The 25,877-nt window shown below is 44.0% G+C and overlaps 2 protein-coding genes across 11 annotated transcripts in view; both read left to right on the top strand.

The window, feature by feature from the left end:
• The window catches only part of LOC130852001 (protocadherin gamma-C5), a 182,605-nt gene that overhangs the window by 32,577 nt on the left and 124,151 nt on the right, over positions 1-25,877 (top strand). Inside the window, exon 1 of one of the 10 annotated variants that reach the window (XM_057732691.1) lies at positions 7,466-9,970. The exons of 6 other annotated variants lie outside the window; for them this stretch is intronic. In XM_057732691.1, coding sequence (XP_057588674.1) covers positions 7,550-9,970 — 2,421 coding nt within the window. In that variant the 5' untranslated portion in view covers positions 7,466-7,549. Of the gene's footprint in view, positions 1-7,465; positions 9,971-10,631; positions 13,473-17,710; positions 20,352-21,687; positions 25,086-25,877 lie in introns of those variants that run through there. 3 more of the 10 variants (XM_057732742.1, XM_057732675.1, XM_057732749.1) reach the window with 3 other exon arrangements.
• On the top strand, positions 645-3,308 carry LOC130852132 (protocadherin gamma-A5-like). Its single transcript, XM_057732843.1, has one exon. It carries the CDS (start codon positions 795-797, stop codon positions 3,306-3,308), a length of 2,514 nt encoding a protein of 837 aa, XP_057588826.1. The 5' UTR covers positions 645-794.

The raw sequence follows: 25,877 nt of genomic DNA, 5'->3' as shown, positions 1-25,877 counted from the left end.
AATCCAACTCAAACTCTCAGTGTGATGGAGCATAGCTGCCATGTTCTTAGTGTGAAAATCTTGAAACTTTCTCGAAGTCCTCACAAGTAACAAAAAGGAAAAGTAAAAAGCCCCTTTATTTCTTTTGTATATGACAGCTAATACAATTTGCATAATTTAATAGGCCTTTTTTCAAAGATCTATTGAGAGCTAGGATTGTTTTCTTGGCATTCTTATGTACAAATGGGCATGTTTTCATAGATATATCCTAATTAGAAATTGAAATCTTAAAACCTACAAAAGAATTCTGATGTCTTGAATGGACTCAAATAGGTAAGATGTAAATAAATGGCATAGGCTCAATGACACATTAAATAAGACTTTTATAAAATAGTGAAAAAGAACCTAATAATTATATTAATCTCAATTAATTTTGTGGAAGTCTTCTGCTATTTCAGAATTAAATCTTTTTTTAAATATAAAGAATGTCACATGGTAATATATTAAGGATACAGGAAATTATTAGAAATAAAATATAATTAAACATTTTTAAAATAAAAACAGAATTGGTGTAGTAACTAGTTAGGACTCTGAGCGTCGCTGTTCACCAAAGTGGGAAAGAAGCTGCCTCTGATGCGATCAGGCTCTGCTCCTTCCGCACTAAACTTGCGCAGACCAGACCAGCTCCTGGGAAAAGCCGCCCACCCGCGTCCCTCTCACATTTCCGCAAGGGAGTGTGTTCCCCTTGGCTTCAGAGAAATAAGGAAACAGCAGGCTGGAAACAGAACTAAGAGAAAACTGGTCGGAGAGAAGCAATGGCGGATCCACTGAGAGGTAGGGGCTGCAGAGAGCTGTTCCTGTTCTGCATGGTCCTGGGAACGCTGTGGGGAGCTGGGGCCGAGCAGATCCGCTACTCGGTGCCAGAGGAGCTGGATAAAGGCTCCTTCGTGGGAAACCTCGCCAAAGATCTTGGGCTGGAGCCCCGGGAGCTGGCGGAGCGCGGAGTCCGCGTCGTCTCCAGAGGTAGGACACAGCTCTTTGCTCTGAATCCGCGAAGCGGCAGCTTAGTCACCGCGGGCAGGATAGACCGGGAGGAGCTCTGCGCTCAGAGAGCGCGGTGTCTGGTGAGTTTTAACATCTTGGTTGAGAATAAAATGAAAATGTATGGGGTAGAAGTAGAAATAATCGATATTAATGATAACTTCCCGCGTTTCCGGGATGAAGAAGTAAAAGTAAAAGTTAATGAAAACGCGGCTTTGGGAACGCGGTTAGTACTTCCCTTCGCTCGAGATGCGGATGTGGGTGTGAACTCCCTCCAGAGTTACCAGCTCAGCTCCAATATGCACTTCTCTTTGGACGAGAAAAGCGAAACAGATGGACAGAAATATCCAGAGCTGGTACTGGAACAACCGTTGGACCGCGAGAAAGTAGCTGTTCACGACCTCCTACTCACAGCTTTAGACGGCGGAGACCCCATACTCTCTGGTACCACGCAAGTCCGCGTGATGGTCCTCGACGCAAATGATAATGCTCCCCTGTTCACTCAATCCGAGTACAGAGTGAGTGTTCCAGAAAACATAGCTGTCGGCACTCGGCTGCTCACACTGACTGCCACGGATCCAGATGAGGGAATAAATGGGAAACTGACCTACTCTTTTCGCAATGAAGAAGACAAAATTTCAGAGACTTTCCAACTTGATTCAAACTTGGGTGAAATCTCAACTGTGCAATCACTGGATTATGAAGAATCCAGATTCTATTACATGGAAGTGGTAGCTCAGGATGGAGGTGCTCTTCTTGCCAGCGCTAAGGTACTAATCACAGTACAGGACGTGAATGACAATGCACCTGAAGTGATCCTTACCTCTCTCGCCAGTTCTGTCTCTGAAGACTGTCTTCCTGGAACCATAATCGCGCTGTTTAGCGTACACGATGGTGATTTTGGAGAGAATGGTGAGATTGCATGTTCTATTCCCAAGAATTTGCCCTTTAGATTGGAAAAGTCAGTTGATAATTACTATCACTTATTGACAACGAGAGCCCTGGACAGAGAAGAGATCTCAGATTACAACATCACAGTAACTGTCACTGACTGTGGAAATCCACCACTGTCTACAGAAAACCACATCTCCCTGAAAGTGGCAGACGTCAATGACAACCCTCCGGTTTTCCCTCATACCTCATACTACACCTACATCCCAGAAAACAATCCCAGAGGCATCTCAATCTTCTCTGTGAATGCCTACGACCCCGACAGTGGCAACAATGCCCAGGTCACTTACTCTCTGGCTGAGAACAGATTTCAGGGATCTCCTCTATCATCCTATGTCTCCATCAACTCTGACACTGGAGTCCTGTATGCACTGTGCTCTTTCGACTATGAGCAGGTTAGAGAACTGCAGCTGTGGGTGACGGCCAGCGACAGTGGAGACCCTCCACTCAGCAGCAACGTGTCGCTGAGCCTGTTCATCCTGGACCAGAATGACAACACACCTGAAATTCTGTATCCGACCCCCCCCACTGACGGTTCCACAGGTGTGGAGCTGGCACCCCGCTCTGCAGAGCCCGGCTACCTGGTGACCAAGGTGGTGGCGGTGGACAGAGACTCGGGCCAGAATGCCTGGCTGTCCTACCGCCTGCTCAAGGCCAGCGAACCAGGGCTCTTCGCTATGGGGCTGCACACGGGCGAGGTGCGCACAGCGCGGGCCCTGCTGGACAGAGACGCGCTCAAGCAGAGCCTGATGGTGGTGGTCCAGGACCATGGCCAGCCCCCTCTCTCTGCCACTGTCACAGTCACGGTGGCTGTGGCTGATAGCATCCCAGATGTACTGGCTGACTTGGGCAGCCTGGAACCCTCGGCAGACCCTGATAATTCGGGCCTCACGCTGTACCTGGTGGTGGCGGTGGCCGCAGTTTCCTGCGTCTTCCTCGCATTTGTCATCGCGCTGCTGGCGCTCAGACTGCGGCGCTGGCACACGTCGCGCCTGCTCCAGGCTTCAAGAGTTGGGTTAGCGGGTGTGCCCGCGTCTCACTTTGTGGGCGTGGACGGGGTGCGGGCTTTCCTGCAGACCTATTCCCACGAGGTGTCGCTCACTGCGGACTCGCGGCGGAGTCACGTGATCTTCCCGCGGCCCAACTATGCGGACACGCTCATCAGTCAGGAAAGCTGTGAGAAAAGCGAGCCTCTCCTGGTATCTGAGAAGATAAACGCAAAGGAAAAAGAGCTAGGAATTGTTCCGGTGAGTTTTCTTTTTTCAGTAGTGATGCTTGGAGCATTTTCTTTGTTTCCATCATTTTTCTGCCACATTCAGAATTGGTTAATTACATAAATAGCGAATCATTATTTGCTTTATTTACAGATTAACTTGATTTAATTTGATAATTGATGCTTTCTCCATTTGTTTGCAAATTGTATTTTGGGTTTAATGTATTTTTTTCTATAATATGTGGATATTTTAGAAACTCTAGCTCAGGGGTCCCCAACCCCTAGTCCGGTCCATAGAGGTCCATGGCCTATTAGGAACTGGGCTGCACAATAGGTGGTGAGTGGCGGGAGAGTGATCCAAGCTTCATCTGCTGCTCCCCGTCTCTCGCATTACTTTGCATCTGCTCCCATTACCACCTGAACCATCCCTCTCTCCTGATCCATGTGCATGGAATAATTGTCTTCCACGAAACCTATCCCTGGTACCAAAAAGGTTGGGGGCTGCTGCTCTAAGCTGACGTCCATAGACTTAAGTGAAACAAGTATTTTAAAAGAAAGTGGTTATACATAATCATTTTATCCAAAGACTTTTTTATGCTAGAACTGTTTGTTAATAGAAGGGTTGTTTGGTTAGTCCAAATTGTTAGATGTAATGTTCTCTTTTGAATATTTGCCTAAACACTAATAGCTCATATGTTTTGGAAAAAGTATTGCTTAGTATTGGTATTTTAGTACCTGCTGTCTTCGTAAGGGTACTCGTAATTTGCATAAATCAGTGGAAGAATATAGAAAACTTCGTAATCGATATCAGAAAGACAGATTAAATTTATAGTGATGATAACGTCTATGGCTTTCTGAAACCTGGAAAGTTTGGGTTAAACCATGTAATAATTGGACACGTGTATTTGTTGAAAGAAGAAATCAGTAAGAAGGAGGCTTTGAATTGTGCCTTTGAATAAATTCTGTGATGCAGCTTAAAATCTCCAAATAATTAGATACCACTTCGTTCATTAAATACATATGTGCCGTACATCTGGCATCTTCTGGTTACATGTAACCCCTCTGCTTTTCAGAATCAATACTGACCTGAACGTTTGCATTTCTGCAAGTGCAGGTATAATTCTGCTTTATTACAAGAGTTTCAGATTTGCATTTGGAAAATCAGTTCAACTGATGAAATAGTATAAGGAAGGACAAGAAAAATAAAGATAAAATTCTCTGTGTTTGTTTGGGCCTCCTCCCTCCCTAATGTGCAGTGTACATCTGCATTACACATTAACCAGTGCTCCCAGAGATGAGAATGCTTGCTTGACCAAAGAGATCAATATTTTTTCTTTCTTCTGATGCTAGCAATGTAAATGTAACTTCTTAAAAGAATAGTGTTCTTTCCCAGCTCTGTAGGGGGTCATGAACTGCTCGCATTGTACATGCTTACCTGGGTATCCTTGATATACGATCCTCTGTCTCAAAAATGTATGTGTGCCTTTGACTTCTAACAGATGGAGCAGTTATCAGAGCTTTTTGAGAAGCTGCTTCCTGGGTTATAATCCTCAGTTCAGCTCGCATAAAATTCCCTTTTTTTCTTCTTAACTTGATAGTTAATTAAATATTCATTGACACAACTTAAAAATGGTTTGGAAATTTAAAAAATTATTTCTCAGGAATGTGCTTATGTTAAACTATGAGATTTTTCTTATGAAATGCTGGTCTGTATGTCACAGATTTCATGAACATGTGTTGTGTAATGGAAGAACTCTGTACCCTATTTACCCTATTCATTTTTGCATATGATTTGCTGAAGGTGATTTTCAGATCCTTATTTTTAAAAGATTTTTCAATCTTTAAAATTTTGTACTTTGAACAACTTGAACATCACCTGCAAAGTATGAATAAATGGGGAAAATGGTAATACAATATTATTAATGGAATAGTAGAGAATTACATTACTCAACCACATGAAAGGGTTATTGTACATTTGGGAACCTAGGACCACTTGATTTTTATTTTTTAAATATTTATTTGAAGATAGTCTAATTATATTTATATAGGGCAGTTCTGACCTCAACTTACAGTGTGCAGACTCACTGAACAGTGAATTCATACAAAAAGTAATGAGAATCTGTATGATAGATACTGATATCATTCACTCCCACATGAAAACTCACTTTTCCACTATTTCTTTTTTCTAATAAATTTATTTATTTGTTTATTGGCTGCATTGGGTATTTGTTGCTGCACTCAAGCTTTCTCTAGTTGCAGAGAGTGGGGGCTACTCTTCATTGTGGTGTGTGGGCTCCTCATTGCAGTGGCTTCTCTTGTTGCGGAGCACGGGCTCTAGGCCCATGGGCTTAAGTAGTTGTGGCACACAGGCTCAATAGTTGTGACTCATGGGCTCTGGAGCACAGGCTCAGTAGTTGTGGTGCACAGGTTTAGTTGCTCCTCAGCATGTGGGATCTTCCTGGAGCAGGGATCTTACCATACCCATGTCCCCTGCAGTGGCAGTCGGATTCTTGACCATAACCACTGCACCACCTAGGAAGTCCCTCCATTATTTCTTAAGGAAAAGATTGCTGTATAGATTTGGGCATGTGCCCTGGGTTAACTTTTTCATGCAATGGGAAAAAATACCATTTATACCTCTATAAACTTCAGTAGACTTTACGTAATTAAGTGCTTGATCAACACACTGTGAGTGTATATACTATATATACTGTATACTCTTAAATAATTGAATCTTTAGTTTCATATATGTTCTGAAAAGATAACTTTCCTATACTAACTGAAGTGTTCACACAATGGTAAAAAAAAAAGGCACTTGCTCAGTCATATTTTGGAGCAAAGTCTTGAGTCAGTAGTGTTTATTTTTATGTTTGTATAGAGATGCCAATGAGTTTCTGTCTAGAATCCTGGATAAATGTGCTTTTCCACTATAAAATGAGTTCTACATTGTTTATACATCTTCCAAGTTTTAGAATGACAATATATTATATAAAAGAACAATTTCTCAATGAAGACTTCTAGTTTGGAAATGGAATTAATACTCTGACACCTACCAGAAACATGGAAATTGGAGTGCTTATTGATAAGGGAAGAGTGTCAATAACAAAGAGCTGAGATGATCAGATAGTAAGCAGGAGACCAAGGAAAAGTGGACAACATAGATTACTTTCTTTGGACTATATGATTAAAAGGACTCATACGTTACCCTCAAAATCCAAGTAACTCACCATTGCTAAGCTACTTGAGAAGAAACAGTACAATTAAAGACAATGGTAATGTGGCGTAGAAAAATAAAATTAGTGGAATTGGTTTTTTGTTTGTTTTTTAAGCTCTTTATTGGCATATAATTGCTTTACACTCTTGTGCCAGTTTTTTGAGGTACACCAAAGTGAATCAGCTGTATTTATACATATATCCCCATATCCCCTCCCTCTCGAGACTCCCTCCCACCCTCCCTATAGTGGAATAGTTTTTAAATCATAGTCGTTTAATTAAAAATAGACATTTGGACACTAACGAAAAGAGAGTTTCTTGCTTCTTACCATACTTCTATTTTATAAGGACAACCGATCTCCTTGCTACCTATCAGTTATTTGGGGGAGAAGATCATAAAGATAGAAGAAAGCAACACATAGGATAAAACTAAAAGCTGTGAGATTTATGACTTTTATAAGTTAAAAGAAAAGGAAATAGAGTGAAATAATACATATCAAGCTAATATTTCAAGAATTTTCTTATTACACTTTCTGCCACCACCAACACTTTAATTTGTATCACTTTCTATATATTATTTTATTTGGTCTTCAATTTTACTAAGTAGGCAGGGAAGATATTATGGTCACTGTGTGAAAATGGAAGCTAAAAGCAGGACAATGCCAGTAAACGTCTTCAGCAAGGTACCTCTGGCTTTGAGGAATAAAAATCACCTGATTTGAATGGATAAAGTTCAAGTTCAAAGAAATGACAGCGAGAACGAAGTTACAGTAAATATTTAAAATGTTAAAGTCCTTATAACATGGGACAAATGAATATCTGTATCAGGACACAGTGGACTTGTCTTCTAGCCGGCTCAGTATTTGGAGCTCATTTAGTAATCACCAGTGCAGCTCTGCAGCCGAGGCGCGGGGTGCCGCTGTTGGCTAGTACTGAAAAAAGTATCAGCTCCTCCTGACGCAAAGCAATCGCCGGCGGACCGCGGAATCGCGCCAACTGTGCACTGTCTCTCAGGCTTTCTGCGGCAGAAATATCTATGCGAGAATCTGCTTGCCAAGACGTGTCAAGGAGTTGCTCCTGCTCAGAAATTCTTGGGATCATTTAGCGATCGCAGCTCTTCCGGATCAGAAAGGCAAAGGCGCAGTGAGCGGGATGGGAAACCCCTTGGGGTCGAGGCGCCAGGCTGGGCGGAGGCGAATGCTGTTTCTCTTCCTGCTGTCTTTGTTCCGCCCGGCGCTTTCGGAGCAAATCCGCTACACTATTCCAGAGGAGCTGGCCAGGGGCTCGCTGGTGGGGAACCTCGCCAAGGATCTGGGGCTTGGAGTGCGAGATTTGCCTACTCGGAACCTGCGGGTTAGTGCAGAGAAGAAATTCTTCACAGTGAGCACCGAGAGCGGAGACTTACTTGTGAGCGACCGTATAGACCGAGAGCAGATTTGTGGCAAGAAGCCGAAGTGTGTTCTGGAATTCGAAATGGTTGCTGAAAAGCCTTTGAACTTTTTTCATATAACCGTGGAGATTCAGGATGTCAACGACAACCCACCGACCTTTAGCCAAAATGTCACTGAGCTAGAAATCAGTGAACTGGCCCCAACTGGAGCCACCTTTGCCCTGGAATCTGCTCAAGATTCAGATGTAGGTGTCAATTCCCTGCAGCAGTACTACCTCAGCCCTAACCCTCATTTCTCTCTGATCCAGAAGGAGAACTCAGACGGCAGTAGGTACCCAGAACTGGTAGTGAAGGCTCCCCTGGACAGAGAAGAGCAGTCCTGCCACCACCTGGTTCTCACCGCTGAGGATGGGGGTGAGCCAGCCAGAAGCTGCACTACCCAGATCAGGGTAGTTGTGGCAGATGCAAATGATAACCCCCCAGTGTTCACCCAGGACACGTACAGGGTCAGTGTTCAAGAGAACCTACCCCTGGGTTCCTCTGTGCTGCGAGTGATGGCCACTGACTTGGATGAGGGCATCAATGCTGAGATCACCTATGCTTTTATCAACATTGGTAAGGCAGTGAGACAACTGTTCAAGCTGGACAGTAAAACAGGGGAACTCACCACTGGTGGAGGACTGGACTTTGAAGAGAGAGAGAGCTACACAATTGGGGTGGAGGCAAAGGATGGTGGACGGCACACTGCACACTGCAAAATACAAATAGATATTTTGGATGAAAACGACAATGCTCCAGAGATAACCCTGGATTCTGAATCTAAATATATACAAGAAGATGCTGAGCTGGGTACTGTGGTTGCCTTGATCAAAACACATGACCTAGATTCTGGATTTAATGGGGAAATCTTATGCCAACTAAAAGGAAACTTCCCATTTAAAATAGTTCAAGATACAAAAAACACATACAAGCTGGTGACGGATAGAGCCTTAGATCGAGAGAAGACTCCGGAATACAATGTCACTATCACAGCTACCGACAAGGGCAAGCCGCCCCTCTCCTCTAAAAGAAGTGTCACCTTGAAAATCGTTGATGTCAACGATAACGCTCCGGTTTTCCACCAGGCGTCCTACGTGGTCCATGTGGCAGAAAACAACCCTCCCGGCGCCTCCATCGCCCAAGTTAGCGCTTCCGATCCCGACTTGGGGCCCAACGGCCACGTCTCCTACTCCATCGTGGCCAGTGACCTGGAGCCGCGCGCGCTGTCGTCCTACGTGTCCGTGAGCGCGCAGAGCGGCGTGGTGTTCGCGCAGCGCGCCTTCGACCACGAGCAGCTGCGCGCCTTGGAGCTGACGCTGCAGGCCCGCGACCACGGCTCGCCCGCGCTCAGCGCCAACGTGAGCCTGCGCGTGCTGGTGGGCGACCGCAACGACAACGCGCCCAGGGTGCTGTACCCCGCGCTGGGGCCCGACGGCTCGGCGCTCTTCGACACGGTGCCGCGCGCCGCGCAGCCCGGCTACCTGGTCACCAAGGTGGTGGCGGTGGACGCCGACTCTGGACACAACGCCTGGCTGTCCTACCACGTGCTGCAGGCCAGCGAGCCCGGACTGTTCAGCGTGGGGCTGCGCACGGGCGAGGTGCGCACGGCGCGGGCCTTGGGCGACAGGGACGCGGCCCGCCAGCGCCTGCTGGTCGCTGTGCGTGATGGGGGACAGCCGCCCCTCTCGGCCACCGCCACGCTGCTCCTGGTCTTCGCGGACAGCCTGCAGGAGGCGCTGCCGGACCTCAGTGACCACCCTGAGTCCACTGACCCCCAGGCTGAGCTGCAGTTTTACCTGGTGGTGGCCTTGGCCTTGATCTCTGTGCTCTTCCTCTTGGCAGTGATTCTGGCGGTCGCCCTGAGTTTGCGACGCCCCTCCACCCCCTCCACCTGGAGTTGCTTTCAGACTAGTTTTTGCTCCAAAACGGGACCCGGAGTTCTCCCCAGCTATGGGGAAGGGACTTTACCTTATTCCTACAATCTGTGTGCTGCCACGCATTCCTCAAAGACTGAGTTTAAATTTCTCAATATAAAGCCTGAAAATGCTCCACCACAAGATCTTCTATGTAATGAAGCTTCTTGGCTTGAAAGTACCAGTAATGACAATCCCCAGATGACTTATAATTCAATCAATTTGCAACAGGTGAGTTACTTCAAAACCTTTTCCTCCCGTGAATATAATTAGGTTTCGAGTCATTAATTTAGAGGTTAAAAAGTATACAGGCTAATTATGCCCTTTTTTTGGTGTTTTATTGATTTTTCTGGGCATAGAATAGGGATGAGGGGGTGTTAGAAATTATTTGTTCATTTATCTGTGTTGCAGTTGTTCTTTATGGAATGTCGCTTAGTGATGGTCTTGAAATTTCTGTTAATTCTAAAACAGTATGTCCTGAAACATTTTCAATATGCTAGTATCTCACATTTTCATTATAGAACATGTTATTTATATGTAATCTGGACAATTAAGTGGTTTACATAGTTTCAGTGTAATCAGTCCTAAACTGTATTTTATATAATATAAATATAAGAATACTTTTTCCCTGTAGCCTGTATATTTTCACTTCCCTTGCATGTTCTTGAGGGTATACACAAATATTGGCTAAATTAGGGCCCTTCTTAATCTATGTGTTTTTAAAAAATAGGTAATGACATCTGAAAATGGCAACTCTTGTAACCTAGTGGTGGATTGGTTCCAAACATGTTTGTGGTTGTTGGTGCCCTTATTGAAAATAAGACAAAATATAAATGGTGGAATGTGGATTTCAAGATTTACAGAAAAGTGTAAAAGTATTTGTGTTCTCCAGGGTCCCAAGAGATGTCACAAAAATAAGTGTCATTCCAGGGAACATATACAAATTTCAAAATACATTATTTTATTCTTCCAAATGCTTTTCATTCTTGGAGAGAGAAATATTGAGTGTCATCTATGCAGATTTAGCAGAAATAAGATCTTATGTATGATGGTTTCTACAGAACAGTGCAGTATTAAGTTAGGACTCTAAGCGTCGCTGTTCACTAACCCCGGTAAGGAAAGCAGTGAGAATTCGAGTTATATCCTCAAAGCACAAAGCACATCTTACACGAAAGCTTTGCAGCTGCGCAGAAATTCTGCCCTAAAACTCCTCGCTTCTGATCGCTGCTTGTTTATGGACCTTGACCTCCAATTCTGAGAAGCCCGAAACTGATGCGAACCTGTTCCCCCTACTCATAATCGCAGGGAAGTCCAGAACGAGCCAGCAATGGCGGCTCTGCAAAGGCGCCGGCACTACAGCGGGTTGGTCCTGCTCTTCATGCTCCTGGGGATGCTGTGGGAGGCCGGGGCCGGGCAGATCCATTACTCCATTCCTGAGGAGCTGGATAAGGGCTCTTTCGTGGGCAACGTTGCGAAGGATCTCGGGCTGGAGCCCCAGGAGCTGGCGGAGCGCGGAGTCCGCATCGTCTCCAGAGGTAGGACGCAGCTTTTTGCTCTGAACCCGCGAAGCGGCAGCTTGGTCACTGCGGGTAGGATAGACCGGGAGGAGCTCTGTGCTCAGAGCGCGCCGTGTCTGGTGAGTTTTAACATCCTTGTTGAGGATAAATTAAATCTTTATCCCGTGGAAGTGGAAATAGTGGACATTAACGACAATGCACCCCGATTCTTAAGGGAAGAATTGGAAGTGAAAATTATCGAAAACGCAGCCTTATCCTCTCGGTTTCCACTAATGGAGGTCTATGACCCGGATGTGGGAGTGAATTCTCTCCAGGGCTTCAAGCTCAGCAGGAATAGTTACTTCTCAGTGGACGTGCCAAGCGAAGCTGATGGGCCCAAATACCCGGAGCTGGTGCTGGAGCGCACCCTGGACCGTGAGGGAGAGGCCATTCACCGCCTGGTCCTTACTGCCATGGATGGTGGTGACCCTGTCCGCTCAGGTGTGGCTCGAATTCTGGTAACTGTCCTAGATGCAAATGACAACGCTCCAGTGTTTACTCAACCTGTGTACCGTGTGAGTGTTCCTGAAAATCTGCCAGTAGGTACGCCAGTGTTGTCTGTAAATGCCACGGACCAGGATGAAGGAGTCCACGCTGAAGTAACGTATTCTTTCGTGAGGATAACAGAAAAGATCTCAAAGACTTTCTGCTTGAATGTTTTGACTGGAGAAATATCAACTTCTGCAAATCTAGACTATGAAGACTCCAGCTTTTATGAGCTGGATGTTCAAGCCCGGGATAGGCCAGGTCTACAAGACAGAGCCAAAGTCTTAATATCTATCTTGGATGTGAATGACAATGTACCAGAAGTGGTAGTTACATCTGGAAGCAGGTCAGTTGCTGAAAGTACACCTGCAGGCACAGTGATCGTTCTTTTTCAAGTGTATGATCGAGACTCTGGACTGAATGGCCTGGTAACATGTTCTATCTCAAGAAGCCTGCCGTTTGAACTGGAAAAATCAGTAGACAATTATTATCGATTAGTGACCAGTGAAGTTCTAGATCGAGAACAAGTGTCCTTGTATAACATCACTGTGACAGCTACAGACAAAGGAATGCCACCTCTGTCTACAGAAATTCTCATCTCCCTAAATGTGGCAGACATCAATGACAACCCGCCTGCCTTTCCCTATACCTCCTACTCTGTCTACATTCCAGAAAACAACCCCAGAGGGGCCTCCATCTTCTCAGTGACTGCACATGACCCTGACAGCCATGAGAATGCCCAGGTCACTTACTCCCTAGCTGAAGACACCATCCAGGGGGTACCTCTATCTTCCTACATCTCCATCAACTCCGACACTGGTGTCCTATATGCATTGCACTCCTTTGACTATGAACAGTTTCGTGACCTGCAATTGAGAGTGATTGCAAGTGACAGCGGGGACCCACCACTCAACAGCAATGTGTCTCTGAGCATATTTGTGCTGGACCAAAATGACAACACACCTGAGATTCTGTACCCGGCCCCCCCCACTGATGGTTCCACTGGTGTGGAGTTGGCACCCCGCTCCGCAGAGCCCGGCTACCTGGTGACCAAGGTGGTGGCAGTGGACAGAGACTCAGGCCAGAATGCCTGGCTGTCCTACCGCCTGCTCAAGGCCAGCGAGCCAGGGCTCTTCGCAGTGGGGCAGCACACGGGGGAGGTGCGCACAGCGCGGGCCCTGCTGGACAGAGACGCGGTCAAACAGAGCCTCATGGTGGCGGTCCAGGATCATGGGCAGCCCCCTCTCTCAGCCACCATCACGCTCACGGTGGCTGTGGCTGACAGCATCCCAGACGTCCTGGCTGACTTGGGCAGCCTGGAGGTCCTGCACGACACTGAAACTTCAGGCCTGACATTGTACCTGGTGGTGGCAGTGGCTGCGGTCTCTTGCGTCTTTCTTGCCTTTGTCATCGTGCTGCTGGCGCTCAGACTGCGGCGCTGGCACAGATCGCACGTGCTGCAAACTTCGGCAAGTGTACCCGCGTCTCACTTTGTGGGCCTGGACGGGGTGGGGGCTTTCCTGCAGACCTATGCCCATGAGGTGTCGCTCACGGCGGACTCGCGGAGGAGTCACGTGATCTTCCCGCAGCTGAACTACGCGGACACGCTTCCCAGACTGGAGAGCTGTGAGAAAAGCGAGCATCTTTTGATTCAGGAAGATTTTTGTAAAGAGCAAGACTCCCTTGTTCAGGTGAGGTTGTTGCTTTTAGTGTTCTTATTTGAACAGGAAAAATTAAAATTCTCTTTGATCAGTGCTTACTTTACTTAGTCTTTTGCAGTGAATCATATGGTTTTGAGAAGGTTATTCTTTTATATCAGTAGAGGTCTATTAAATCTTAGTTTTCTCGATTTCACCTAAAAAATCTTAATAATGTATGCCCTGAATTTCATTTACTTGCTTCTCTTGGCAAGCTCTTTGTACCTTGGGTTGCTTACATCTCACTTCTTAGTTGTTGGGTTTTTTCCCTATTATGTGGCATAGTTGAGATTATTTTTATACTGTGAAAAAAACTGAATTACAGCCTCTATTTAAAAAGATCAAGATCTTTTTTTTCCCCAGTGTTAATAGCCACTGTTTTCTAAAGTGATGGAATTTATGAGATATTTTCCCTCTTTACTACTTAGGAATCAAAAATTATTTTTATAAAAGATAAGAGTAATTGATGTGTGTACCAGAAAACACCTTATCTTTGATGTTAGAAGATGTGAATAATATTCCTGGAACTATCTGTTATTCTTTTCAGGACAGTCACAATATCTAGTCTTCAAATTAAAGTTTAAGTTAAAAAGACTTGTTTTATCTACCTCACACAAACTGGGGAAATAAAATAATTTTATTAAAAAATTTTCAAAGTATAAAGTAGTATAGTGGGCAAATATTTGTTTACAACACCATTATTTTAATCTTGGATTGTTAACAAATAAATATAAGCACCTGATGTTGTATGCCTACTACAATGATTTTTGCAATCTGTGTGTTTGATAGTATTTTAAAATGAAAGTGAATTTTTAAATGTGGTAATTAGTGTCCACTTACAAGATATCTCTCTAAAAATAGAGAACTAGTGAATGGGAGAATAAAGGATTAATAGTATTCAAATAAGAATTTAAATGATTTAACATATTTAACCCAGATACAATAAAGCTTCTGTCATGTAGGAACTCTATTTAAATATCTCTGGAAAGAAGGGTTGTCATTTAAAAGAATGATTAATCTAATTCATCATGGCCCAAAGGTGTGAATGAAACTATGGCTTGGTAAGAAGAAAGCAGCAAAGTTTTGAGTTGTTAAAGTTGCTCTGCAGAAAATGGATTGCCTAGGAGCTAGGAGATTCTATTATTGGTGCCTTTCCGTAGTAAGTTGATGGTTCTGGGATTAATGGAATACAGGAGATAATGTTGATATAATTTGATGAATTGTTGAACTTCATGATAGCCAAGATATTTTCCAATCCTCAGCTTAGCATTCTAATCTGATAATACAATGGATTTGCCACTTGTGTATGCACATGTAAAATAGACAATTCAGAAGACATCTTGAGAATGAGTGGGAACCTCTTTTGTAACCTGAAATTGTCAGTTTGTAAAGAAAGATAATACTGACTTGGTGTCTTTAAGTTAGCTGCTAAGGATAATTAATGCATGTTTTTCCAAATCAATATTTACTTTCAGCAATTGTTGTAGAATTATTTATTTCAAGATTCCAAGTGTATATAACTAGCCAAGAGATTCCAGTCATACACATTTCAAATATAATTTGTTTGGACATTTGTGATATAATTCTTTAATGGTTTAATCAGAATTTAATAGTAAATAATTTCAAAGAATTTGAATCTTGGGCATTGGTCATGGGTGTCAGATGGTCTTTTATACAGATATTAAGATTTGTTTCATACACTGTGAGAGTGTAAATGTTATTTTAGTATATTACCAATTCTGGAGATTTAAACTAATCTTGTACCTCCATTGCTAAAAGCAAAGCTCACTAACAGTTTCATGGTTGGTAGACTGGTTTATTTTATTTCCTTATCTGCTGAGTAACTGGGATACTAGGCTAGTTTACTTTATTCTCTTATCTGAATTACCTGTGAGCATTTCATTTAAACAAATGAAATACTTCACTGACAGAAAAACTATTAGATTCTGTTCTCACAGTAGTCATTCATTCACATGGACTGAACAGGTGTTAAATCCTGGTTGTCATGGAATTTGCCAAGATATGACTGAGGCTCTTTGATTTACATACTACAGATCATTATTAATAAGATAAGCAGTCTGAGATTTTGAGCATATAGTGATTTGGTAGTTCCAGGGGAAAAAAATCAGCCAAATTATTGGGCTATGTGATCATTTGGGAAAACCACCCATTCTGATCAAATGTTTGGAATGGAGATCAAAGGGGAAGGAGTAAAATCTCAGAGAGAATCACTGGAAGAAACCTACATCTTTGCCCGGGAATGAAAACCTAAACAGAACTCCAAACAAATGGTTCTTCAATAGAAAAAAAATTCCATAAAGAAAGGAGAGAAAGTAAATAACTCAGTGTCTGAGAAGACAAATAGACTTTCCATAGAATTTTTTATGTAAATAAACAAATGAAGGTCAAGGTTCTTCCCAATAACTCAATCAATAATAACATACTCTCTTTAAAAATACAACATTATTTCAATTTTATACAGTATTTTTATGTTATATTTAAACACATCTTGGTGATCAAGTAGAGATCTTTAATATTTAATTTTATGTTGCAGAGTAACTTTAAAAACTTGATTATCTCCTTTAGCTAGATCTTATTTATTTAGCTCTAAAGAAGGTACCCAGAAGTATTAAGTTAATTGAAACTTTTATAAAACAGAATAAGAGACAAATGTGAGATGATGCTATGAATTTTGAAGTATCAGGTAGAAAAAAATTAAGACATTGGGAGCCATAATATCTGGACATGAAAGTTTTGTTTGAAAATATCTGCAAGTACTCATGATCTTTAATGACCATATGCTTTGCTTACATCAACAAGAAATTTAAGATTGCTACTAAACTAATAGTTTTAAACTCCTGTTTATGTAATTAATCTGCAATACTCATATTGGTTCCTTTGAACAACAAAAAAAGTTCTTTTGTCTGCTTGGTAAAAGCAAATATGATATAAATTATTTTGATAGATTAAAATGGCATTTCATTCAGAGTATTTGCTGTATTTTGGAGTAATGTCATCAGAGAGCAGAAATAGATTACTTAGGAACTTCTCACCAACTGAGCTAAGCTTTTACAGTGTTACTTCTAGTTCTCCCTTCTGGTGCTGCTCGCTACTCCCCAGGGCTTGAAATAATCAGAGCAAGGCTATTTTTTGCCAGGTCTTCATTTCAAACAGGTCACTCTCTTCTGCAACTATGTGGAAGGGACTTTGTTTTATTTCTGCCAGCTAAGGGTAACCTCAGATCCATCAACAATTGAGTTTTACTTCATTAACATCAGTGGAGCAGTGAGTACCTCTGAGGATCCTCTCAGGACAGTCCTGCATGTATGCTCAAAGGCTGTTTAGAGACCCGTCTTTTCTTAGTTATGGGGTAGGGTGATTATTTAAATTGCATAATGAAAAGAAGCAGTAAAGCCAAAGCTCATTTCCTTATGAATCCACAGCCAGTGGGATCTGCAAATTTCTCCATTCTGTACAAAATGTGTTGCTTCTGTAGCTGATTGTAGCTGCTTGGCTTCTCACCTCATCTCTAATGGCACTTTTTTGAGCATAAAGCATCAGCCAAGGCCAACAATGATTTCCTTTTTTCTTCTTAGGAGTCTGAGAGTGAGGATATTTGTATTCCTACATTGGCTCTACCATTATATAGTCAAGGATAAAACAATTTCCTCTCGTTTTTAAAGTCATTAAAGTGAAGCTATTGGACTAAACAATCTCTAAGGTTCCATTCAATAAGAAATATTATTAAATTATCTCTCTATATGTTAAAGGAAAAATGGACTCTCTGCCTTCCATGGTGGTGTCTAGAACATAGTATATGTTCAACATTATTGAATTAATTTAAATTTATATGCTGATATAAACATTTTCTACATAACATCTTATGTATACACACACCTTTTAAAAATGTCACACTTATATCTGGGCAAAGACTGATTTTTATCTATGTGCGATAAAGTGTGAAGCAATGTCTAAGAATCATTTCAAAGTTGCAATGCAGAGCAGAGAATTTTTAAAAATCTGGGATTAATAAACATCCATCCATGAACATTGTTGCATTAATTCACGCTTTCTTGAAATTTATTTTTAAATGATATCAGAAAGGTATGAATTGAAGAAATATAAATGGGAGAATTTTGAAAAATAAAACGACTTTCTGAAAAATTATTTTGCTTCAATATGGTGCAGTAACTTAGTAAGGACTCTGAGCGCCGCTGTTCACCAGCCGGGGGAAAAATGGTTCAAAAGATCCGCCAGAACCACTGAGCTTTTACAGCACAAAGAAACGCCAGATTGAGACAAACTCTCTTCCAAGCTGCACTAAATTCAGGCCTCCTTACCACTGGATTCTGGGCTCCTTTTCTGAATACAGAGGGCTCCACGCAGACATACTGGCATCCAGAAGCACAACAAGAGATAGACCAGTGTCTAAAGATCAGCAGGAAAAGAATGGCGGCTCGGCGGAGGGACGGGGACTACAGAGGATTCATCCTGCTCTCCATCTTCCTGGGGACCCAGAGGGAGGTTTGGGCAGGACATATTCTCTACTCCATGCCGGAGGAGACAGACACAGGGTCTTTTGTGGGTAACCTCGCCAAGGATCTGGGACTGGAGCCCAAGGAGCTGGCTGAGCGCGGAGTCCGCATCGTCTCCAGAGGTAGGACGCCGCTCTTTGCTCTGAATCCGCGAATTGGCAGCTTAGTCACCGCGGGCAGGATAGACCGGGAGGAGCTCTGTGCGCAGAGCGCGAGGTGTCTGGTGACCTTTAACATCCTGATGGGAGATGAAATGAATCTTTACCCTATAGAAGTGGAAATAATGGATGTTAATGACAATGCTCCTAAATTCTTGACGGAAGAATTGAATGTGAAAATAATGGAGAATACAGCTCTTGGGGTGCGAATTCCGTTAAATGAGGCTAGGGATCCGGATGTGGGCACGAACTCTCTCCAGAGCTACCATCTCAACCCCAATCGCCACTTCTCACTGGTTGTGCAGACTGGAGAGGATGGAAGTAAATATCCAGAATTAGTTCTGGAGCGATTGCTGGACCGGGAGGAAGTGGCAGCTCATCACCTCCTCCTCACAGCCTCTGACGGCGGTGATCCACCCCTATCCGGAACCGCCCGCGTCCAAGTAACAGTGGTGGACGTGAATGATCATGCACCAGTGTTCTCTTTGCCCCAGTACCAAGTAAATGTCCCTGAGAATGTACCAGTGGGCACAAGGCTACTCACGGTAAATGCTATCGACCTGGATGAGGGAGTCAATGGGGAAGTGACATACTCTTTTAGGAAAATAACTCCAAAAATTCTACAGATATTCCAGCTGAACCCCCACACAGGAGAATTATCAACGTTAGATGGCCTAGATTATGAAGAATCTGGCTACTATGAAATGGAAGTTCAAGCTCAGGATGGTCCTGGTAGTATGACAAGGGCTAAAGTACTGATCACAATTTTAGATGTGAATGACAATGCCCCAGAAGTGACTGTAACATCTGTAAGCAGCTCAATCCCTGAAGACACTCCTCCTGGAACAGTAATTGCTCTTTTCTACCTTCAAGACCAAGATTCTGGGAAGAATGGCCAGGTGACCTGCACTATTTCAGAAAATCTGCCTTTTAAATTAGAAAGATCAATAGACAATTATTATAGATTGGTGACAGCAAAAAACCTAGACCGGGAAAAATTCTCTGTGTATAACATCACACTGAAAGCCACAGATGGTGGAAGCCCACCCTTGTCCACGGAAACTCACATCTCCATTAACGTGGCAGACACCAATGACAACCCTCCTGCCTTCCCCCACTCTTCCTATTCTATCTATGTGCCTGAGAACAACCCCAGAGGCACTTCCATCTTCTCTGTGACTGCACATGACCCTGACAGCAATGAGAATGCCTGTGTCACGTACTCCGTATCTGAAGATACTCTCCAGGGTCCATCTGTATCCTCCTATGTCTCCATCAACTCCGACACTGGAGTCCTATATGCATTGCACTCCTTCGACTATGAGGAGTTTCATGACCTGCAATTGAGAGTGACTGCAAGTGACAGCGGGGACCCACCACTCAGCAGCAACGTGTCTCTGAGCATATTCGTGCTGGACCAGAATGACAACACACCTGAGATTCTGTACCCTGCCTTCCACACTGATGATTCCACTGGTGTGGAGCTGGCACCCCGCTCCGCAGAGCCCGGCTACCTGGTGACCAAGGTGGTGGCAGTGGACCGAGACTCAGGCCAGAATGCCTGGCTGTCCTACCGCCTGCTCAAGGCCAGCGAACCAGGGCTCTTCTTGGTGGGGCTGCACACAGGCGAGGTGCGCACAGCGCGGGCCCTGCTGGACAGAGAAGCACTCAAGCAGAGCCTGGTGGTGGTGGTCCAGGACCATGGCCAGCCCCCTCTCTCTGCCACTGTCACTCTCACAGTGGCGGTCGCTGATAGCATCCCAGATGTGCTGGCCAACCTGGGTAGTCTCGAGCCCTCCACTGACCCTGGTAACTCTGGCCTTACGCTATACCTGGTGGTGGCTGTGGCGGCGGTGTCCTGCATCTTTCTTGCCTTCGTCATTGTGTTGCTGGCGCTCAGACTGAGGCACTGGCACACGTCGCGCCTGCTCCAGGCTTCAGGAGTTGGGTTAGTGGGTGTGCCCGCGTCTCACTTTGTGGGCTTGGACGGGGTGGGGGCTTTCCTGCAGACCTATGCCCATGAGGTGTCGCTCACCTCGGACTCTCGGAGGAGTCACGTGATCTTCCCACAGCCCAACTATGCGGACACGCTCATCAGCCAGGAGAGCTGTGAGAAAAAGGATCCCTTGTTAACATCCATAGACTTTCATGAATGTAAGGATGAAGCCCAAAGTATTCAGGTGAGTTCAGTCGTTCATTTATCTTCATATCCTCGAAGAATTATATTTTATGTAAATTCCTTTATTGTTTTGTGAGATAAGTGATTTGAAGATGGGGTAAAAAAAAACTTTTCAAGTGGTAAAGCAAGATTAATCATTTATTTCTGTGATGATTCTTTAACATGGAACACTTACTGACATAGATTTTGGTATCATATTTATAGTGAAAGCATATGGACAAGATTGTGAATAAGTGGATAATCGCATTTTTATGTCTTTTACTTGTGTTCCACATGGTGTTCTTAATTCATGTATTTTATAAATGAGAATGAATTGTTAAGTCTTTCTCCTTGCATGAGGTTAGCAAGAAAGTGCACCTCAGACTTCTCAGGATTCTCTTTAGATCAGATCTATAAAAGGTTCGTGAAGAAATTTTTAGTCTGAAGACTTTTTTTCTGTGCCCTGCTTCTGCTTCCATGTACCTGCCCTTGGTGGCCTTGAAAATCTCAGTGGCTCTTGACCTAAACCATAATCATCTGTTAAAGTCAGATCCTGGTAGAAGGTTAGATTGATGCCTAAAGAATGAGATATGTGTGTGTCAGGCTTAACTAAGATCTTTATCAATGATAGACATGGAGTCTAATACCACACTAAAGGTTATTGTTCAAAACCAATAAAATGTGGCATCACATAAAATATCATTTCAAGTGTTATAAGTAACGTTTATGAAGTAGGCCATCACATGTTTTTACACCCAAATTCTAATGTGTTGTTTTAGTGATGCAGTCATGCAAAGTGTGTATTTGGGCTCCATAAGTGGGAGATTTGGGATGGTGGCTTTATGAAACAATCATCTCATGCACTCAAGTCCTAGACCAGTAGTGAATTTGGCTCTGCTGAAAAATTCAGTTAGAAAGAATCTAATCTGTAATTAACTACTTTGATACTTGTTATATAACATTTTAGTATAAGTCAATACATCTGTTGATTAGTATCAGGAAGTAGTTGATAACAAGGTAATCTTGTTTACTGGGACCTTTTGAGTGTTAATTAAGAACACATTTTTTTCTAGTATAATGTTGTGTTAGGTGGTATTTTGCATATATTTTGCATATAAAGGTCTGTGCAATCCTGTGGGAGTGTATTTCATACATTCTGCAGTGTTCAGATGTATAGTCATTTGGGGGAGAGGATAATGTTACTGATACTCTGTGAGGCAGAAATGTGGTTATCAGGTATTTTGAAAAAGAACCCCTCAACCAAATTTATTACATGCCTAAAAATATTTTTAAACCAAGGGGCGAAATCATCACTAAATCCAGTGAGCTATTGCAAATAAACTTTCTAGGGACTATTTCCTTCAACTGTCACTACCAGATGTAATAAGTACAGAAAGAAGTGGGAACAAGTGCCTCAGTACATAGACCATGCTTAGTGAGTTTGTGTTGCAAAGCAAAATATATTATTCCCTTGGTAGTTTTGGAGATTCATGTTGCATTTTCTACCCAGGAAAATAATCGTGCAATGGGAAGGAGATGGATAGGCTCTTTTCTAAAACTCTGCATCATTTTTTTAAGTGAGATATTGGAAGTTGAAATCAAGTAATGTTGCTGTAAAGAAATCACTGAAACTATTTTGGAAGAAGAGAGAGAAGTATAAATTGTGCCCTTTTAAAAGACAATTTCAGCATTAATGTTGCTCTCTGAAAAGAGTGAAATGAATTAGGTACCAAAAAATAAGGAAAAGATGACAAGAAAAGAAAGATAAAACCTTACCCAATATATTGCTAATTCATAAGTAGTCACAATTACTATGTTCTGAGATCGTTTAGGCCAAGTCTGTGTTATAGTTACTCTATTACTAGCGCGGATTTGAAGGTCGGGGAATAATTATATCAGCATATAGATGTTTATATATTAAACCTACCTGATTTACCTAAAAGCCTGGAAAGCTTGGATTAATGACGTTTCTAATAGTACAAATTAAACGTTATTAAATATACAGACGTCTAAAAAAGTTTCTTTCAGCTGGGCACACGGTTATAATTATGATAGAGGGTTAAACTGAAGCAGTAGGGGATGCAGTTTCCTAGTGCGGACTCTGGGCGCCGCTGTTGGCCAAAGTGGAGAGCTTGATGCTGGCGACCTCCTCGCGCAGCCGCAGCGCACTTTCCCAGTCTCAGACTCGCTAGCCTTTCCACCGCTTACTCCTCTGGAGAAGAAGAAACACTGCCTGACCCCCTACCCCCACCTTCCACGCCGCAATAAAGCTGTTCGGAGCTACGGACAACTGCAGCACAGAGATTATTCGTGATCCGGCGTCTCCAAGCCGGTGAGCAAACGGAGGGGAGCAAGCGGGATGGGGAGCGGCGCTGGGGAGATGGGTTGGGTTGAGAGACGGCCGGTGCTCTTTCCCTTCCTGCTGTCTTTGTTCTGCCTGGCGCTCTCTGAGCAGATCCGCTATAGGATTCCCGAGGAGATGCCAGAGGGCTCGGTGGTGGGGAACCTCGCCAAGGACCTGAGACTCAGTGTCCACGAGTTACCGACTCGAAAACTGCGCGTCAGTTCAGAGAAGCCTTACTTCACTGTGAGCACAGAGAGCGGGGAGTTACTTGTGAGCAGCAGGCTAGACCGGGAGCAGATATGCGGGAAGAAGCCAGCTTGTGCTCTGGAATTTGAGGCTGTTGCTGAAAATCCACTGAACTTTTATCACGTGAATGTGGAGATCGAGGATGTTAATGACCACACACCAAAATTCACACAAAATTCCTTTGAACTACAAATAAGTGAGTCCACAAAGCCCCCGGCACGATTTATTTTAGGATCTGCTCATGATGCAGATATTGGTACCAACTCACTACAGAATTACCAGCTCAGTCCTGATGATCATTTCTCACTTGTGATTAAAGAGAAATTAGATGGTAGTAAATACCCAGAGCTGGTACTGAAGACACCTTTAGACAGGGAAGAGCAGAAGTCCTACCACTTGACCTTGACGGCCTTGGATTTCGGGGATCCACCCCTAAGCAGTACTGCACAGATACAAGTCCTGGTGACTGATGCCAATGATAACCCTCCAGTGTTCAGCCAAGAACTATACAGGGTGGAGCTTCCAGAAAACGTGCTCCCAGGTACCATTGTGCTTCAAGTGATGGCCACCGACCAAGATGAGGGTGTCAATGCCAAGATTACCTTCTCTTTCACTGAAGCAGGCCAGATTACCCAGTTTGATCTGAATTCTGATACTGGGGAAGTTACTATTCTGAATACGTTAGATTATGAGGAAGTCAAAGAATATTCCATAGTTTTGGAAGCAAAGGATGGTGGAGGAATGATTGCCCAGTGTACCATGGAGATAGAAGTCCTAGATGTAAATGACAATGCCCCAGAAGTGGTATTCCAGTCTCTACCAGATCTTATTAGCGAGGACACCAAGCTGGGAACACACATTGCTTTGCTCAAAATCCGTGACAAGGATTCCGGACACAATGGAGAAGTTATTTGTAAATTAGAAGGTAATGTTCCATTTAAAATACTCTCTTCTTCAAGAAACACGTATAAATTAGTGACAGATGGAGTTCTAGACCGCGAGCAGACCCCTGAGTATAACATCACTATCACGGCTACTGATAGAGGCAAGCCGCCGCTCTCTTCCAGCTCAAGTATCACCCTGCACATCGGTGATGTAAACGACAACATGCCAGTTTTCGAACAGGCTTTCTATGAGGTTGATGTAGCAGAGAATAACCCGCCTGGCGCCTCCATCACTCAAGTACGCGCGTTAGATCCTGACCTGGGGCCCAACGGCCACGTCTCCTACTCCATCGTGGCCAGTGACCTGGAGCCGCGCGCGCTGTCGTCCTACGTGTCCGTGAGCGCGCAGAGCGGCGTGGTGTTCGCGCAGCGCGCCTTCGACCACGAGCAGCTGCGCGCCTTGGAGCTGACGCTGCAGGCCCGCGACCACGGCTCGCCCGCGCTCAGCGCCAACGTGAGCCTGCGCGTGCTGGTGGGCGACCGCAACGACAACGCGCCCAGGGTGCTGTACCCCGCGCTGGGGCCCGACGGCTCGGCGCTCTTCGACACGGTGCCGCGCGCCGCGCAGCCCGGCTACCTGGTCACCAAGGTGGTGGCGGTGGACGCCGACTCTGGACACAACGCCTGGCTGTCCTACCACGTGCTGCAGGCCAGCGAGCCCGGACTGTTCAGCGTGGGGCTGCGCACGGGCGAGGTGCGCACGGCGCGGGCCTTGGGCGACAGGGACGCGGCCCGCCAGCGCCTGCTGGTCGCTGTGCGTGATGGGGGACAGCCGCCCCTCTCGGCCACCGCCACGCTGCTCCTGGTCTTCGCGGACAGCCTGCAGGAGGCGCTGCCGGACCTCAGTGACCACCCTGAGTCCACTGACCCCCAGGCTGAGCTGCAGTTTTACCTGGTGGTGGCCCTGGCCTTGATCTCCGTGCTCTTCCTCTTGGCAGTGATTCTGGCCATCGCCCTGCACCTTCGACGCTCCTCCAGGCCCACTGCCCTGGGCTGCTTTCAGCCTGGTCTCTGTGTCAAGTCTGGACCCATGGTTCCCCCCAGCGGCAGTGAAGGAACTTTACCTTATTCCTACAATCTGTGCGTTGCCCACACTGGAAAGACAGAGTTTAATTTTCTAAAATGTAATGAGCAGTTGAGTTCGGGACAAGACATACATTGTGCTGATTCATCTGGGGCCTTATTTCCACTTTGTAATTCCCGTGAGTCAACCTCCCACCAGGTGAGTTTCCTGTAAGTATAACCTGCTGCCTATGGTCTAGACAGTTATCCATATTCACAGGAAAATACAGGCGCATCTGTTTTATTTTGTTTTGCTTTATTGTGCTTCACAGATACTGAGTCTTTGTTATTTTGTTTTTGGGGTTTTTTGTTTTGTTTTGCTTTGTTTTTGCATGTTGAAGGTTTGTCGCAAGCCTGAGTCAAGCAAGTTTATAGGCACCATTTGTCCAGCAGCATTTGCTTACTTCATGTTTTTTGGTAAATCTTAAGATATTTTGAACTTTTGGTAAATCTTAAGATATTTTAAACTTCTGGTAAATCTTAAGATATTTTAAACTTTTTCATTATGGTTGTCATGGTGATCTGTAATCAGTGATCTTTGATGTTACTACTGAAAAAGATTATGTTCAACTCACTGAAGGCTCCAATGATAGTTAAGATTTTTTAGCAATAAAGTATTTTAAATTAAAGTATGTACATTTTTTAGATATAATGCTATCGCACACTTAAAATATATCTTTTATATGCACTGGAAAACCAAATTTTGTGTGATCCAGTTTATTGTGCTATTCTGGAACCAAATTCAAAATATCTCCAAAGTATGCCTATATACAATTTTTAGATCCAAACATTGTCTTAAGAATGTAGTAGCCAGTCAAAAAGCTGTCATACCATTCTTCAAGGGAGGTTGAATTCAGAGCAATTAGGTGTCTTTTTGTGGTGTCTTGCCAGGCTCAGATTTACAAAGCTGTGAAGTTGTGGTTTTATCTACAAGGGAAACATTAAGCAATGT

Source organism: Hippopotamus amphibius, chromosome 1 (genome assembly GCF_030028045.1).
Source record: "Hippopotamus amphibius kiboko isolate mHipAmp2 chromosome 1, mHipAmp2.hap2, whole genome shotgun sequence".
Classification (NCBI taxonomy): Eukaryota; Metazoa; Chordata; class Mammalia; order Artiodactyla; family Hippopotamidae; genus Hippopotamus; species Hippopotamus amphibius.
The sequence above is the reverse complement of the archived record's forward strand: the minus strand, read 5'-3'. Positions and strand labels throughout refer to the sequence as shown.

Coding starts and splice junctions, on each gene's coding strand:
- LOC130852132 (XM_057732843.1), top strand. CDS start 795: ATGGCGGATCCACTGAGAGGTAGGGGCTGCAGAGAGCTGTTCCTGTTC.